Below are 12,999 nucleotides of genomic sequence, written 5' to 3' on the forward strand. Positions count from 1 at the left end.
TCAGTAAGCTCAGAGAATCACGGGGCAAAATAAGGAGCTTGGTCTACGAATTAATGGCAGCTAGCCATTCCTTAACCTAACATTGATAAGAGCATCAGTGCATAACACCTAGCTGTAAGCTGAAGGAAACAAGCAGAGTCAAGGCCAAGTCATGCAGACTGTATACAGACATATAGTATAAGGGACAAAATGTGAAAAGTCAAGGCATGGAATAAGATACAATCAGCAATGAGACACCTTTATATAATGCAGCAGTCATAACAGGAAGACCAAGGGCAAGGCTGATCCACTACATGGCAGAGGGGGCACGACGTGATTCATCCATCCAGTCTTCACTAAAAGAATTAACAGCAATCAAGTGGCTAACACAATTAGCAACAGAAGCAAAGGAAAAAGATCTCTGTCTCAGGTAGCAAAGGACTGGAAAGTATTTTACTTATTTTCACATCAGTCAAACCTGAAGAATGTGACCTGAAAATACTTAAGAGAACTGACAAAACTATCAGGTGAAAGTATGTATTGTGAGAACTTGTATAGGTTGGATGTGAGATTAGAAGATTATGAAAGGGCCAGTCTGATACCTTTCTTTAAAGAGGGAGCGAGAAAGGAGGAACTGGGGCAGTCAGAGCAGTCAGTTTAACAGGAACTGAAGTTAAACTATTGAAATAAATCAACAAATTATTTGTAAGGTTATAGACTTGCCAAGAACAAATCATACTCAATATTTTCATTAGTGACCTGACTTACAGTACAGAGTACACTTACTGCATTTGCAGGTGACTCCAAGCTGGGAAAGAGACAGCAAAGACACTGAAGGATAGGTCTGGAATTCAGAACAACATGAACAAAATAGAAACACAGTCTGAAGAAAATCAGTATTGATTCAGTAGGGGCAAAAGACAGCATTAATCCGCTGCATGAACACAGAATGCAAAACCCCTAATTAAGTAGCGCTTCCCTGAAGGGTATATGGAGGTTAGAGAATAAAACATTGAAAGATGAAAAATGTAGCCTCAGACAAAGAGGAAGCAGCCTACAGCTCCAGTAAGTGCTCTGAAGAACTCAGCAGCAACCCCTGTGTCGTGTTCTGGGTGCTATATTTCAAATAAGATGAGAAACAACTAGAAAGGGGCTAGAAAACAGAAGACATGAACAATCAGAGGGCTCCAAAACATGACCTGCAAAGAAAGACTGCTAAATAGGGGTGGTTTTGATTCAGTAAGTAAAGACCAAGGAGGCGACGTGCTCAGTCTTCAAATGCATAAAAACTTGTTGCAGGAAGGAAGGAATGAATTGTTTCCACATCTAAGGTGGGTAAGGCAAGAAGCAATGTGCTTATATTACAGCGAGGACAATCTGGGAAGGGAGGGGAGGAATCTCAGAATCTTAAAAATCATGAAAAGGAGATAAAGGCACAGTTTGCCTGAAGAGCAAAAGCTTCGGGAGGGATGTGAAGGAGATGTAAGGCAAGACAATGTCCTCACAGCACGATTCACCCTGCATTTGACCAATTTTCTAGGTAATTTCCCCGCCCTCCCCCAGCCCCCCTCACAACGGGCTCTGCCTGTGGAGACGGCTGAACGGCCCCGCCAACCCTCCCTCCCCAACCCTGAGGGGGCTGAGGCGGCTTTGGCAGCTCCCTCCCGTGCTCCGAGGCTGCCCGGGGCCCTCGGGACCCCCAAGGCGCCGGACAGAGGCCGCCGGGCGGCCCGGAACCTGCGTGGGGGCCGGCGACATACCGCTCCCCCTCACCGGCCGCGTTACCGCCCCCCCCCCACGCGCGAGCGCTTCAGCTGCCCACAGAAACGCCTGTCTAATATCCACAGCGATATGCGCGGGAATAGCCGATATTCGACAAACTACGTATTTTTTTTAAGGTTTACCAGTCGGAAGATAGGTTTACACCCTCTCTTTCCCCACGACTGAGGCTACGCTCGGCTGTTTTGTAGCTTTTCAAGCGGGCCGCGCCTCGGCCGCCTTTGACTGAGCCCGAGAGCGCCGAAGGCCCCCGCCGGCCTCCGATGCGGCGAGCGGGCGCCTCGGCGGCCGCAAGGGAGGGAGGCCCCCAAGATGGCGATGCTGGCGGAGCGTGAGTGGCTTCCCGGGGCTCCCCGGGGGAGGGGGGTGATAGCGCCTGCAGCGGGGGGTGATGGCGGGAAAGGGGGGGAAGGAGCCGTTAACCCGGTGGGCAGGGCGCTACCACTGTCCTCGCTGGGAAGGCTTGTGCTTCAGGCTAAGCCGTTTCTTGTAAGCCTTTCGCACGAGGGTGTTGCTGAATGAAGCGTTTGCGAAGGTTTTCTGTGCTGTTACGAGCCCCCTGAGTAATTTTTTTTTTCTCCTGACACTGGAATCAAAAAGGGCTTTTGCTCTTACCTCTGAGATGCTTGAAGGCTTGGGCTCCCTATATCTAACAGAACTGATTAAAGCCCTAGGGTGAATATAAATAAAAATAAATCAAATATAAAAAAAAACCCAAATAAATCAAATATAAACAAAAATAAATCAAAACCCGCCTGGATGCGATCCTGCACAACGTGCTCTAGGTGACCCTGCTTGAGCAGGGGGGTTGGACTAGACGATCTCCGGAGGTCCTTTCCAACCTCAACCCTTCTGTGATTCTGTAATATCCCGGTTGATAACTCTTCTTTGGGTGAAATTCATCTATTCAGGACACGGAACTCTCTTGGCATTGGCCCGAAGTGGGAATGATTTTTTTTTTTTTTTTAGAAACAAAAAGCTTTTGCTGCCTTGTCTTTCAAACTCAAGAAGCGTTTCTGTAAAGTAGCTTTCTTTAGTAAATGCAAAACTGTGTATAAATCTCTCAGCTACACACACGCAGTATTTCATCTTATTAACAGAGAGTGCAAAAATGACACAAATTTTTCTAATAATAATTATAGAATACTGCCTTCGTGTAGGTTTTTCTGTAACGGGTCTGGGATACTTGTGTGTGGTTGTTGTTAATGTTCTTAGCTGGTATTGGTAAGATGAACTGTCATCAAGACACTCTGAAAATCAGAACAGAAAGTCTAATAAATTTGTTTCCATAACTGTAGGAAAGATGGACACAAGTAATAATGGCTAAATAGAAAATCTGGTTTTCAGTTTCCATTGGGAAATATAGCTCTGATTTGTTGAAAATAAAATTGTTTTTTCGTATGTAGCTTTCTGATTATTTCAGATGTAAACTTTGTTGGTACCATTTTTGAGAAGTTCTTTTTTTTTAATTTGACGCTGCAAGTTTCAATGTTGTAATGCTATGTTAACGCTTCCTGGATATAGTGAAAACCAAAAAAAAAAAAAACAACCCACCCTTTAGGAATCAATTGTCTTAAAAACAAATCTAACTACTGAGAGCCAACTTTGTAAGAACCGTAAGTTTTTGTTCATCACTTGCAAATGCAGTAAGGCTGTGTTATACACTTGTATTTTTGTTTGTAACTCTGGATCAAGTTCAGATGCTCATATTAATCCCGAAAGAGAGTTTGGGGGGGGGACGGGGACAGTAATTGGTTTTACTACATTTGTGAAAGCATATGCATTCCAGGAACCTAAAATAACAGCTAAATTGAGAAAGGGTAAAACCAATCACTGTGTGCTTATGTACTTTGAATTTTAAAAGCTTATCAGTAGCAGAAATGGGCAAAAGGTTAGTTTTTATTTTTCATTTATTTTTAAGTCAGAGTTTTTAATAAACTTCAATAATTAACTGTCTGTCTTAGTGGTGCTCATTTTGGGGGGAAAAAAACTATATTGATGGGTTTAATAGCTTGGAATAAAAAAAAATCCCTGTCTGTGGACTGTATCTTTTTCTTTTCCTGGTCATTGAAGACAAAGTCAACCTATTTATTATTGTCCTTGTTATCACCATATGTAGGCCCACAACTCTAATTTGGATGGGAACCCATGATCTCAGATGCTATAGAGACGGCCAAAATTAGAAGAGGGGGTACTGGGTCAGATAGATTTGTGAATGAAAACATAGAATTTGGTCATTTGGGGGACTGAACTGGGTGAGCCAGAGCTCTTGAGTACCTCCTAGCTTACTTTCAGAAAATTATAGTTTAATTCCGTGTCTGGTGCCCATATTTGTCTGGGCAAAACAGTTTAGTAATTGATCTTTTCCAAATAGTGGGGCCTCTGGGTTAAGAGAGAAACAGAAGTATCTAAAGAATCACAGAATCACAGAATCACTGAGGTTGGAAGGGACCTCTGGAGATCATCTAGTCCAACCCCCCTGCTCAAGCAGGGTCACCTAGAGCACATTGCACAGGATTGCAGAAACGACACTTTTCTCCACTGGATGGTGCTATTTGCCCAGAGTTTCATTAATATCTCTAGCATCGTTTTTTAAGAGCAGCCCGGAACATTGGTGTTAACTTCAGAGCCGAACTTTTTGGCTGGAAGAGAGTAGATTTTTAAAAGACCTCTGTGAGCAAACATCTCTGACAAATTGTAGGCTAAATACCTTTTTTATCATTTGTTTGAAGAGGGTTGATGATTTTATGATTGCTGTATGTGGCATGAGATTGTTCCTGATTTTTCTTAAATACTTTTGATAGATATAAGCAACTTTCTTTAGTTTCCTGCAACGAGCTTATGACATTTGAAAATCAGACTCTGTTAACATGACAGAAATGTGAGGATTAATCCCCTTACAGTAGTCACAAGGTTTGAAGTGCACAGATTAAAAGTGCTGGGAAGAGGAAGGTCTCTTAAAATTTCAAGCTTGAGAAATCTCTGCATTAAGTCTCCTTGTGTTTTGTTACCAGGGTTCTCCTGGGAGTAAAACGTCTTGGGGCTTGTCTACGGAGAGATATGCAGGAGAATGAATCAAAATTAACTTTTAAAGTGGATTAGTTGAACTACATCAAACAATGCAGTTTGGAACTTAATTTAAATTCACACATTCAGTTGACATGGATTACCTCTACTGCACAGACAAATCCTTAGATACACACTGTACTTTACAAATGTGTGAATTGCATTGACTTTAATTTCTTGGGATTTGCAACCTCACCACCCGGGGAGCTAGTTACAGAGAGCAACATAGCAGATGAGTGTACTGAGTATGGTGTTATAGATAGATTAAAAAAAAAATTTGACCAAGTTGGTTTTAGTGACTCAGTGAAGGAGAGCTGTTGCTGATTGAGAGATTTTGAACGAAGGGACTAATTAAGAAATACAATTGAAAAGGAAGGCTGCTGCTCAGCTGGGGAGCATGACCTTCTCTATTAAATTGGTTCTTTTTATTAACCTTAATGTTGTCTGCTTCACACTCAGCTACTAAAGGAAGCAATGACCAAGATTTTCCCAGTTTCGGTAGTCCTTAACTTTTGGTGCTCAGCTTGATTGATATCTTTTTAATTCATTGCCCCTATGAACCCTCTGAAACTTGAGTCCCTAGAAATCATCTGTATCTTGGGTGAGGGAAGATGATAAAGCATGTGAAGCTGATTGCCCCAAGTTCCTAGCTGACTGTCTCAAACACCACAATAAATGAGTGAAGTGAACCACCTAGCCAGAGGTTTTGTTCGCAGTGGAGCAGTTGGGAATCCTAATTTGCTTGGGCCCATATAAAAATCACAGTCCCCAGTAGCACTTTACCACCTTGTGTTACCAGCACAGGGTTTGTAGTGGATGTTTGTTTCTCTGAAGGCTGCCTGATGGAAACAGGTCAATCATTTGCCTATAGAGAAGTGGACCAAATGAGCGCTATATGGATTTCTATCACAGCACTGAGTCACTTATACTGTAAAATCTTTTTTGTAGACTGTTTGATGTTTTATGAAATTCTTTATCAGACTCTTACTTTTTAAGGGACTGCCCTACTGAGCCTATTTTGAGCTTCAAAGCTTCAGAAGACTGTTAAAAAAAAAAAAAAACCACCATCATGCTTTCTAGTAGTATTGATTTTTATTTAAGAAATAACCACGATGAGGCTAAAAATAAATTGAACATTCCTATAATATTCTCTCCCTCTAGCCCAGATTGTAAGTACTGCATTTTAGGGAAAGATGACTTCCTGATTATTATGAAAACATCTCGATGGACATGGGTTCCTACTGACTTTTTGTGTCCTTGAGTTAATCGGTCATATTGATCCTCTATTTCCCATCTTGTTAATGAAGTTTGTAATCTTCCTGTCTCCCATTCTTTTCATCTTGTTTTATTTAAGTTCTCTTCCTGCATATGTTTAGGTGCACACTTAATGTGGCTGGTTAACTCTATTAACTTTTCTTCCTTGATTTCAGTGAAGCTATTTATAGTGATAAAGGCAAACATATGTATATGGGCATGGGGCTTTGCAGTTATTCAGTAGTATATTTAGGACAGAAGAGCCCAGATCCTGAGGATCTCTGACACCTGCAATAATTTCCATTGACTTTTGCAGGGTTTCTGAATAAGCCATTTTGTGGCAAATCCAAAATCTGAAATTCAATAGATTTCTGTTCTGTCATTCCATATCTGTGGTTAGGTCTTATTTTGGGTTTGGCTTTTTGTTATGAAGGCAAATACTAGATCTCCTGTATTCTGGATAAGAGGAAGGATGGACAGTAGACACTTGTCAGAACTAGGAAAGCCAGCTTTGACATCTCTTCTCCTATAGATTACCTGTTGAAGCCAAATGTAAAATAAAGTTCAAATGGAACTTAGGCCTGTACTTTTAAATGACAATCCTTAAAGCCTTTGCTAAAGTGCAGCCCATCCCCAGGGATCACAAATTCTTTAGCTATTTTCCTGTGGCATTATTCACATTAATAATAATAATTTTCACTGGACTTTTTTGCAATACATAGTCTGGTAAAAATAGCACCCCAAAACATGTTTGATCTGGCATAGGTTCTGTTTTTTGGAATGAAGGACTTCTCTTGAATTGATTAGAGATAAATAATAAGCACACTGTAAGCACGGTATAAATGGAGCCTAACTTTTCCTTCCTGCTGTAGCCCGTAGAAGGCAGAAGTGGTCTGTGGATCCACGAAACAGTGCTTGGAGTAAAGATGAATCTAAATTTGGCCAGAAGATGCTGGAAAAGATGGGCTGGTCCAAAGGAAAGGTATGACTTAAAGGAGAATTGTCTAGCTGAGAGATTGTCTCTAAATTGTTTCTGAACTAAAAACGCTGAGAAGAGGAGAGATCTGGGTGGAAGACTTGCAGGTGGCTCCTGGTCCCAGTGTTTAAACAGCCATATTCTTTTCATATGATTTATTCTTGAAGTCTGCTGAGAACGCAGAGAAAACTTGAGCAATGTTAATTTTGTATAGTTTTTTTTTACACAGATGCTCACTAACTTGTTGCTTTCCATTCCCCACTCCCCCCAAACGAGATAATGTCCCCCAGTAAAAGCAGGAGGGGGGGACATAAAATCAGGTAAGTATTAGAGAAGACTTTAAGTTGCCTTTATCCCCTCAGTTCTCTCCCTGGCCTTTTGTATTGTTTAAAGCAACCAACCCCAGGATCTGCTTTAATCTTTCACCTGTTTTTTAAAGGTTACTTCTGATGCGTTCCCTGAATGGCTGAAATGTAGTATGTGAGCTTTTTTCTTTCTACTTCCAGCCTATACCTGTGGGGTGAGGGGGTGAAGTGACTGGCTTTGGCGCTAAGAATAACTCTCTAGGTCAATGCAAACATCTCAGCTCTCCCTTAAAAGCAGTTTAGCTTTCCCAAAGGTGTCTCAGCAAAGCTGGGAGTTGGGCTTGCATGTCAGCGTGTTTTCAGGTCTTGCGTCACTAATGAAATGCACAAAGAAAATCCACAATATATCTTTAACTCTTCTCCTTCAACTCTTCTCCCTGCCCCTTTTAAAAGGAATAAAATTAGGACTATTTTCAACTCTGTGAATACATTAAAACTCACAGTGACAAAAATAAGCCTGCTCTCGGATTTCTCATTGTAGCCTACTGTTACCTCACAAAACTGGCTTATATTTAGTACATATAAATCTTCTGCTTGCCTTTAATTTCAAAAACAACCAGTGGTACCCGATTCAAAGGCTACCAAAATCAAGGAACTGGCATTGGTTTCACTAGACTTTAGACCAAACTGTTAAAGTATATGACTGAGAACTCTCTTGCTATGTAAAGGTGCATGCAAGTTTGTTTTGTGTGTAAGATGAAAACAGATGTGTAACCCAGAGTAGAAGAAATACTGTTCAATGTTCTGTTTATATTTTAGGCAGCCAGCTCATCTCAGCGTAAATAATGCCTTTGCCGTTACGAACACTGTCAGGGTGTGGAAGGAAGGCCCTGTGTTGCTTTGTGTCTATCATCTCCCCTCATCCTCCTCACAATAATTTTCCTAGCTTAGGCTGCAGGATCTTCCTTTCCAACAGCTGCAGCTGTACCAGAAGGTTTTATATCCCCATTTCATTATGAACTCAGACAAATGCTTTGTCTTTCCCCCCCGCCCCCAATCATACAGATAAAAAAGATAATACTGGGCCCAAAGATTGCTTCTGAGATGCGAATGCTTAGGGTTTTTAGAATAGACAGAACCAACATTTGTTTGCCACCATTTCTTTACTAAGTTGTGGGTGTGAGTGCTATAGAAGATGTTTTTAAGGTTCTGTTAGAAGCGTTCTGATCTGCCCCGCACCCCAACATAACTTCATTCTGCAGTATGAGCTACCCTGTGCCTTATAGCTGTATGTTGTTACACAGCTGCCTTCCCAATGGCGACTGTATTTTTGGTGAGACATGTTCATTTTGTGTAGTATTTTGTTTTAAAATAGTAAACACTTTGGAGTTGCCTGGGAATGTCAGGTGGCTTCCTGATTAATCCCCCAACTACATAATGTTGTTGCTATTTTAGTGTTTATGATATTTTGCTGGAGGCTTTAGTAGTAAATTAAAAATACTTAATATCTCATGTGTGCTAATGCCTGCAAATGAATTAAGTTGCAGGCAAGCAAATAAATAGTAACTTGTGGTTTATTGCTGTATTTCATTACAAATTGTCTTACAGTACAAAAGCTCTAGTTGCTTAGTCACTGCAGAAGAATCCTTAGGCTTTTGCCCTTAAATCCTCCTTAGGGTCTCGGGGCTCAGGAACAAGGGAATACAGAACATATCAAGGTTCATGTGAAAAACAACACGCTGGGGTTAGGAGCAACCATCAATTACGAGGTGAGCACTAGACTCAGGTAAGAAAATGCGGCTCCTGTTTCAGCTAAAGCACAGTCTTTGTAATGGGACTTCAGTGAAATCTGCTGTCACTCTTGGTGGCAGCATACACCTGTGAACATCTCTGCCGAAACTCTTGACCTTCAGTTTAGTTATGCTCTGTTGGGTGTTTTGGGAGAAAGTGGCTATTTGGGAAGGTTACAGTGAGTACAGGAGGCTGTTCAGAGAACAATTGCTTCCTAGCAAACTGCTGAAATACTTGCTTCCTCTGTGTCTCTTCTATGAAGGCTGCCTAGCTTAGCTTTATGCCTTCTGCCTTTCTTTCTGGAACAGTCACCTTCCTGAGCAGAGCTCAGGTATATAGCGAAAGCAGAATTTGGTCCTAAAGGTGCTGGACTCTGAGTCAACATCTCAAGTAACACTGTTGCCGGAAAATCATGTTAATGTTTCCTGCCTACTGTTGAAAACATCTTGCCCAGACTAGGGCACGCAGAGCCAACAGCAGCTCAGTATTGTTTGAAGACATGCGAACACAACCCCTATCAGTTGTGCGCTTTGGAGTGACTGTAGCGAGCTGCTGTTAGTGTTGCCAGCTGTGTAGTTTCAGAGGGTCGCTTCCACCAAGAAGGGCTGAGTACCTGCACTTAAGTTACTTCTCAGAGTGCAGAATCCTAATACACTTTTTAGCAAAATTTCTGTTAGGACTGAAAGCTCTTGCCTTGTATTCACGTGGGTGATATTTACAGGACAACTGGATTGCTCATCAGGATGACTTCAACCAGCTTCTGGCTGAACTGAATGATTGCCATGGACAGGGTGAAACAGGTAGGTTCATGCTTTGCTCAGTCAGATGCTGAAAGCTTGGCAGGGTTTCCCTTCTTTCTGTCTTAAAAGGCTAGCTGGGACCTAATCCTTTGGGCTGCTAATAGTATCCTTGCTGAGGCTGACAGCTCCCCTTCTTCCCCCTCTCCCTGAAAATCAGTGGGAGCAGAAGGACGTCATCCATGATCACGCTAAAGTTTGACTGGATGTGTAAATCTTAGCGTATTGTTTTTGCTCTGGGTCAGGCTCCTGTTAAAGGCTTTTTATTGAGAAAGCAAACATAAAATTTTGAACTTGTGCGTTTTACCCAAGACTGCAACATAGGGGACCTTTTGCTGGGCTGTGCTACAACAGCACTTGTTTCTTTGAAAAGCAGCCAGAGCGAGTATGAAAGCTCACAACAAAAACATCCACCATTGCAACACATTTGCCTTCCTTCAGCTAAGGAACTGTCACATCTGGCTTGCATGCCCTGGCGGTTTCTTAAATGCCTACTTTTCCTGCCCTCAAAGAACTGCTTTTTAGCTTTTGACTCAGGGTTACACATTTCTGTTTTGAATGTGGTATAATGTGATTTTTCTAGCCCCGATGTAGAGCACACAAGTGGGGAAACTACACAGCTTCCCCAAAAGACCTATTTATAAAGTCATCTAATTTTGAAAAGCTCTTGGTGTATGTACAGTCTGACCTTTGTTTAAAAAAATGAAGTAATGCTTAACTGGTGGGTGTAAGCTTACAGAAAGAATTGCACACATCAAAGTTGGTTTATCATCTCTCCTTTAGTTAGACTGGTACATCTCTCAAGTTCAGACTCTTAACTATATCTGAACAAGCCTCTGTGGAGTGTCATTAAATCAAGCGGATCTGTTTGGACATAGCAGCCTGTTTGCATGCTGCCAGTGGCAGAATTGTCACCCTAGTGAATTCAGCAACTGGAGAGCAGAAGGTTTTCTAGGAGAGGGAGGGTAGAAAGAGGAGGAGGAAAGTCAACTACAAGAAGGATCAAATTAGTTTTTTAGGGAAAAATTTCCTTCCTTGACTCTTGTAGTTGGTGACAGTCCAGAAAACCAGGATTAAAATTCTGGATCTAAAGCTTAAAGATTTTTTTTTAATTGCTATGTTAGTCATCTTTGTGCACTGGAGCCCTAATTGTGATCTGAGGCCACACAGTGCTAGGTGCTGTAGTTAAAGTCCTGAAGAGGTAAAATAGCATATCGTATGGAAATTCCAAAAGTTCCTGTCTGTCTTTATGTATAAATCCTGCCCAAGTTCCAACTTGAGCTAAGGGAAGATTGGTTAGGTGTAACTGGTGGGAAACCTGCAAACTGATGAGCAGAGAGCTGAAATGACTTGCCCAAGGACACAGTGAGTCAGCACAGAGGCAGGTTCATTGAGCAAGGCTGACTTGTTCCTAAACCTGTGCTGTATTCCCTGGGTCATCTGTACTGATGCAAAGTGGCCCCCTAAAGCCATATTTCTCTCTGTAGGGAGTTATTTTTTCCAAGGTCTTTTTAGCAACTTGTGACAAGAGATTTCCGTCACTGAGGATAAATTTGGGTGCAAGTTCAAAGGTCCCAGTAAGATTCAAGTCTGGTGATTTGCAGACTGCAAGCATTGCTCTGAAACTTGTTTTTTGGCAATTGTTTAAGCTGGCAAAACTCATCCAGATAACTCTGCCTGCAGCTGTGCTCCAAGATCAAATGTTATATAGTTGGCCATCGTCCAGTTTCAATTCGCATTAAAAGTCAGCTGAAAAACTTCATTGTTCTTAAACAACTGGTGTAGTTGCCAGAGTTGGATTGTAATTAGAAATCGGGAAGGAAGGGTCCTGTGGGCGTTCATATGCCAACATTGAAATACCCTTGATCTACACAGCAATAGCTTTCTTCACTTTTTCTAGCCGATCACCTAGTGAGGAGGTTTGGTTCCTGCCTCTTCTGCTGGGATACTGAGTGATGATGGTTGTGTCCCCTTCCCATTTGTAAAATGGCATAAACATGCCGGCCACGTAATGTGCTTTGGAATATTCATCTGTAGGAAACTTGCTATGGAAATGCCAGGGAACTTTACTGCTGTGACTGAATTGCTCTGAAAAGTGTGCTAATATACCTGCAGCACTTGCTCAGCTTGTCAGAGGTATTAGCAGTCACTAGAAGAAACAGTGATAAACCTCTTATTTGCAAACAAGAGCACGTTTCTATGCTCAGTAGTGAAGTTCCTCCTTAAAGCACAAGGCGGTGCTGGTGCCCCGTTTGCTGTAAGAAAGAAGTGCAGGAGGAAGCCCTGCAGAAACCCACTGCTGGGTAATATTCCCTTCAGTACAAGTGGATCAGAGAGCAGACTCAGAAGTACCTCATCTCTGGTCAGGATATTTTACCTTGTGATGCTCGCTTTCCCCATAGACCCTTTTTTTTAAAGGATTTTCCAAGCTGACTGCAGATTCTGCCTAAAACTGGATTTGCTAGCCCTTCCTCCTCTCATTAGGGTTTAGTGTGTAAATGCAGGAATAGATCTGAGCCTGCTTTCTGGCAGTAAACTCTCCCACTGCAAGCTGCAGATTTCATTTTTAGCTCAATGACTATCATCAAGTGGCACTACCTATCAAACCGTGGAAATCTGTAATTCCAATGTCAAAAAAGCTTGGTCTGCAGAGCATTCAGGCGTGGAATCATATGAAAAAGGTGACTCAACTTGGCCCTTAAGGTATGGGTTGATTTCCCTACCCATCCCAGCTGCCGCTGGGAGAAAAAAACATCACACCCGCATAGCTTTTTCTGAAGTCATTGAACACAGAATCCCATAATGCCTATTCCTTTTCAGGACAGCACCAATAAAGTAGTTCTTGTAGGACAGCAGGATACATTCTTTCAAGACTTTCTTGTAGATTAGCAGGCTCTGTGGATGCAAAGAGTTCATCTGTACCAGAAAATTAACCTGCCAAGGCACAAAAACTTGCTTTCTCTGCTGTTAAATAGTTAGACTAGTCCTTCACATGGTTTTGGCCTGCAGCAACAAGTGCTCTCCCAAGCGACTCCTGAGCAAAATTTGGGAC

At 41.9% G+C, this 12,999-nt stretch overlaps 1 protein-coding gene across 1 annotated transcript in view; it reads left to right on the forward strand.

Moving 5' to 3' along the window:
• The first annotated feature begins 2,057 nt into the window (after positions 1-2,057).
• Positions 2,058-12,999, forward strand: part of PINX1 (PIN2 (TERF1) interacting telomerase inhibitor 1) — a 64,210-nt gene continuing 53,268 nt past the window's right edge. The window contains exons 1-4 of the mRNA XM_067294423.1: positions 2,058-2,089; positions 6,951-7,060; positions 9,036-9,128; positions 9,872-9,950. Coding sequence (XP_067150524.1) covers positions 2,071-2,089; positions 6,951-7,060; positions 9,036-9,128; positions 9,872-9,950 — 301 coding nt within the window. The 5' untranslated portion in view covers positions 2,058-2,070. The remainder of the gene's footprint in view (positions 2,090-6,950; positions 7,061-9,035; positions 9,129-9,871; positions 9,951-12,999) is intronic.

This window comes from Apteryx mantelli, chromosome 3 (assembly GCF_036417845.1).
Source record: "Apteryx mantelli isolate bAptMan1 chromosome 3, bAptMan1.hap1, whole genome shotgun sequence".
In the NCBI taxonomy this organism is placed as follows: domain Eukaryota; kingdom Metazoa; phylum Chordata; class Aves; order Apterygiformes; family Apterygidae; genus Apteryx; species Apteryx mantelli.